Source organism: Chelonoidis abingdonii, chromosome 7, assembly GCF_003597395.2.
Source record: "Chelonoidis abingdonii isolate Lonesome George chromosome 7, CheloAbing_2.0, whole genome shotgun sequence".
In the NCBI taxonomy this organism is placed as follows: domain Eukaryota; kingdom Metazoa; phylum Chordata; order Testudines; family Testudinidae; genus Chelonoidis; species Chelonoidis abingdonii.
In genome coordinates, this window is record NC_133775.1 from 101,950,119 (window position 1) to 101,955,271 (window position 5,153).

The 5,153-nt window shown below is 48.8% G+C and overlaps 1 protein-coding gene across 1 annotated transcript; it reads right to left on the reverse strand.

Annotated features, from left to right (window-relative positions):
- Positions 1-1,339: 1,339 nt before the first annotated feature.
- On the reverse strand, positions 1,340-4,161 carry HNRNPA0 (heterogeneous nuclear ribonucleoprotein A0). The gene has a single exon (XM_032780546.2). It carries the CDS (start codon positions 3,828-3,830, stop codon positions 2,907-2,909), a length of 924 nt encoding a protein of 307 aa, XP_032636437.1. The 5' UTR covers positions 3,831-4,161; the 3' UTR covers positions 1,340-2,906.
- Positions 4,162-5,153: the final 992 nt, after the last annotated feature.

Sequence of the window (5,153 nt, forward strand, 5' to 3'; positions counted from 1 at the left end):
TGTGAAACATTAATATGAAGTTCTAAAGTATTGATAATCCTTCAGGACATAAGCAGTAAACAAGTCAAGCATCTCCCTCATAATATAGGTGCTATTTCTGGGGTTCACCTTTCCTAGAATGATGTAGTGGTAAATGCCAGAGGAAGGATATTACTGCACAACCAAATAGTAATTTCCAATACAGCATTTGTTTTTGGTATGAACAAGTTGCCACACAAGATATATAGGCACACTGTAAAGTTACTAAACTAAGTGGCACTTGCCTAGCTGAATCAAGGGACGTTTCTTCCAAAACAACGTTCTGCCTTGCTATTGTTAAAACAAACTGGAACTCAACGCTTAGTTGTTTGAACTGCACTGGGGACTACTGTGCTTTTATGCGAGTGGCCCACCCCTCCAAACCTCAACATGTTTCCAGAGTGCAGAGGAGGTAAAAAGCCTTCAAATTTAAAGATCTCAAATAAAACCAAACAACCAAAAGGTCTTTATTGACCAAGACAGTCAGTAAAGCTAATTAAATGCAATATAGTATTTTGCAAAAGCTTGTTAAACATAACTTACACTTGACTTCTGCACTTTGCCTAAACTACTTCGCTGGTTCAGGACAGATATGAATTTCTGGACGCAAATAGACATTATAATTGCAAGCCAGATTACTTCACACCTACTTACAAAGCAAAAAGGCCTGGAATTTTCAGAGTTTAAGAGCTCTAAGTTATAGTTACTAATCACAAGGCCTAGAAAAGCCTCCATTTTGAGAGGTCAATTCCACTCTAGACCCTTAGGGCTTTGTCTACAAGAGAAAGTTGTACCGGTTTGGTTTAAAAAAATAAAAATAATCACAACTAAATCAGTTAACTGAAGACTGAGGGACACTCATTTAATTAGAAATCAGGTTTATTATAATTCAACTATGCTAAATCAAAGCAAGCCCAATTCCAATTGAAATCAGTGCCCATTAAGTCTTTTAAATTGTTTTTTTAAATAGATTTGAAAATTACACTTTATATTGTTGCAGCTCTCATGGGTTTTTAGAGCAGGATACCACTTCCAATTAAGACAATGGTAGTTTTGCCACTGACTTCAATGGAAGCAGGAACAAACCCATAGGATGCAGTGAAAGAAAACAATATGATTAAATGTTAAACGTTAAGTTCTTAGAAACCTGGAATCAAAGTGATTTTACTTTTTTTTTTTTAAATACATGTCCCATGTCATACATACTCTCACTCAAGCATGTAAGGAATTCAATTCTTTATTTGTGATATCCATAAACCCATAAACGATGCTATTCTATATTTCTATCCAGGAAGGCAGTTTTCCCCTATAACATTATGCCTTTTTTCCCCAAATAAACAACAAACTTTAATTCTATTGCGTGAAAGGGCTACAAATATACATTTGTTAATCAAGCAGACTACACAGATACTTTGCTTTACAACTGGCACCTATATTACTGGTACACTTAGCTGGCTCATTTATCATAGCACTTTGCCCAAACCATTTAGATTATCACTTCTTTTGAAGGATGGGCAGCTATATGAGTTTTAGAAATGTACTGAAGCAGATACCTAAAATCCATTTTGTTTCAGTCAATATGCAGGGAGCCCATCTTTAGTCACATGCAGATTTGATTTTTATTTCAGTTTACACCGATCATTTCATGGCATAAGACAGCTTTCAAAAATGTAGTAGAGTTGTTAGCAAACAATTTTGCCTCTGTTGTAATGAAGCCTACAGCAGTGGTTCTGCCATTCTGCCAGTAGATGGTACTGCAAAGGATTCTCTGGGAACTTTAACGAAGGACAATAGTTCAGACCAAGTGAAGTCTGTTTTAACCTGGTACTATGAAAACAAGCAGGCATTTAATTGGAGATAAATGTTGACCCTTTCCTGTAACGAATCATTTACAGACAAGCCAATAAGAGGATCTGAAACTAAGCAATTGGAAATTTTAAACATTTTATATGAATGAAGCACATGCTTAACACAAACTATTTCTTTAGAACTACACAGTACATACTTGATGGAAAAGTCCTATAGAAAAAATTGACCAATCATGTCAGCACGTCAATCAAACTGCCTAGTACAAGATGGTGGATGCACACAAACTGCAAAAGTGAGCATGAATATTTAAAAAAACAGACCACATCCACCAATTAGTACTTTCAAAAAGTTTCCATAAAGTGTTTGAAAACCAATAAATCCACTAATGGAACATCAAAAAGTAAATTAGGACCTTTACTGGCAATAAAGTCTCTAAATACATAGAGAATTAAAAGCAGAGGAGCAATACTTGTTTCAAACTCAGAAAAGCCTTAAACCGTACGGAATGGATCCTAGGAAAAAAATTAGACATGTAAAGGTCAATGAACACAATGATTTATTTAAAAAATAAAAAACGTAAAAACGATTTTTCTTCCTCCTTTACAGAAATGTTAATTTCAGTCATGGATCCGAGCAGATTTTGTAGGGAAAAAATGTAGTAGCCAGGTATCGAGTCCTTACAACAAAGTAAATTCCCCCCATCTCCCTCCCCAGTTTTTACTTCAGAATCAGCAAGACATTGCCCACCCCACACCCCCACCCCAAAAAACAAATTAAAACAAGACATTTTCATTGCTAGTATAAAAACGACCAAGGTCCAAGTAATAATAAAAAAATAGAGTCCATCAATGACTGTAACACAAAGTATGTGTGTGTGTGGGGCCCAGTCCATCTTCAGAGAGAAAGAAGTGGCACAGGCAGAGGCGACCCCCAGAGGGCATTTAGGAGCTGCTCCCACAGCAGGGGAGGCATTTACTAGGAACTGCCCTTAGGCGAGTGAGGGGAGAAACCATTAGAAGCTGCCCCGTAACAAAGGGAGGGCTCTCCATGCCACCCCCAATGGGTATGGGCGCCCCCGGTTAGAAGGAGCTGCCGCCATACCCTCCCCCGCCATAGCCTCCTCTGTACGGTCCACTGTTACTGCGCCCTCCCCAGCTGCCGCCCCCTCCTCCGCCTCCTCCGCCGCTCTTCATGGGGCCGTAAGAGGACTGATGTTGGCTGTAGCTGCCGAACCCGCCGTACCCGTTGCCGTAATCTCCGCCTCCACCACCTCCTCCGTAGGAGCCACTGCTGTAAGATCCGTAGCCGCCGCCTCCGCCGTAGCCTCCGTAGCTATTATAGCCGCCACCTCCTTTGGAGAGACCATTGTGGTCCCGGTTGCCGGATCCGCCGCCGCCCCGTCCTCGTCCTCCTCCCCTGCCGCCCCGGGAAGGCCTAGAGGAGCCACCGCCTCCCCCGCCCGACTGGATGTCCTCCTTAGGCACGGCCTTCTTGACCTCCACGCGGTGGCCCTGGATCGGATGGAACTTGACCACAGCGGCCTTGTCGGCGGCGTCGTGGTTCTGGAAATAGACGAAGCCGAAGCCGCGCTTCTTGCCGCTCTGTTTGTCGGCGATGATCTCGGCCTTCTCCACCGGGCCGAACTGGCTAAAGTGCTGGACCAGGTCTCCCTCGCCCACGTCCCCCTTTAGACCGCCCACGAAGAGCTTCTTCACCTTAGCGTGGGCCCCCGGCCGTGCCGAGTCCTCCCGGGACACGGCCCGCTTCAGCTCGACCGCGTTGCCGTCCACAGCGTGGGGGGAGGCGGCCATGGCGGCGTCTGCCTCCTCCACCGCCGAGTAGGTGACGAACCCGAAGCATCGGGAGCGCTTGGTCTGCGGGTTGAGCACGACCACGCAGTCGGTGAGGGTGCCGTAGGCCTCGAAGTGCTCCCGGAGCCCGGCCTCTGTGGTCTGCACGTTCAGGCCGCCGATGAACAGCTTGCACAGCTGCGAATTCTCCATGCTGCCGCCTCCGCCGGGGCTGCGCCTAGGCCTGGCGCCGAGACTCCTCCTCCTGCTAGGGGGAGGCTCAGGCCTCTCCACGTTCAACGAGCGCCGCAACTTCAAGACAGCAGCAGCTGCCGCGGCTCCTGCTTGGCTTGGCCTAGCCTCGCCAGCGACCTGGCCGCCGCCGGTACCACAGAAAAGGGGCCTGGGGGTGGGGGAGCACACCGACACACACAAAATGGCGGCTGCTACTCCTCAGGCGTTCGGCCGGCAACTGGTGCTGCTCACACAAAGGGGACGCTGGGAGCCCCGCCCGCCGTGCCGCGGCTTCACACGCCCTCGGCTCCAACTGGGCCAATAGAAAGGCGCAAGCGTCTACGTCCACGAGTCCATTCTTTAGGGGGCGGGGCTTCGTTAGTGATTGACGACAGCTAGGACTAATCGGATTATGCGACCTCCACCGCGCGTACGCAGGAGGAAAAGAGGGGGCGGGAGTGTGTTAGTAACTGACGTCCTGGAGAACCAATAGAGTTCCTCTAAAGCCGCGGGAGGAGGGGTGGGACCTAATCAAGAGTCGACTAATAAGATTCTGCAGCCTCAACTCGCGCCGAGCGAAGAGTAGAAGGGGGACGGAGGGAGGGACCGGCTTGAGGCTGCGCCAATGCGTCAACCCAGCGGATATGAGCCAATAGGTCTCCTCCTTCCCAGCCGCGCGCTTTCCCTCACAACCCTAGCCCCGCCCCCGCGGGTGGGGGAAGGGGGTAGAGTAGTTTCCACGGCAGGCCGCGCGGGAGCATTTGAAAAGCTGACCGTTAGGAAGCGGGTTCAGCTATCATAGTTCCCCCTTCCCCCTCCCTTAATGAAGTGAGAACGAGGCCGCACCAACCAACTCTCCCCTCGAGGGGGTGGGGGAGCCACCCGCCCCCAGCACGTGACTCTTTCCAAGCACCTCATATAGCTCCCAAACCCGCGGCCAGGAGGGATTAGTTAATGCTCGGGGTTAATTCATGGCCGCCCCCACGGTGCTACGTACAAATCCACTCCGTGTTCCTCACGGTCCATCCCACGCACACACACACTCAATTGCTGTACCACAGCCCCCTCCTCCCCACATCCCGCAGTGCCCAGCCAGGCGTCCCCTGGGGGCTCAGGGGAGCAGATTCCAGCTCACTGGCCGGGCGGGGGAGGGGGGGCACAGTCACATTTTGCAGATGCTTGTGGGTGGGTCCCTGGAGCTATCACCGTGTGTTGGGGAAAGCAGCCCCTGAGGCAGGGGGGCTGAGAGCCATTGAACTAAACCAAACCTTGTATATCATGCAAACCACTTCAGGCAAGGCC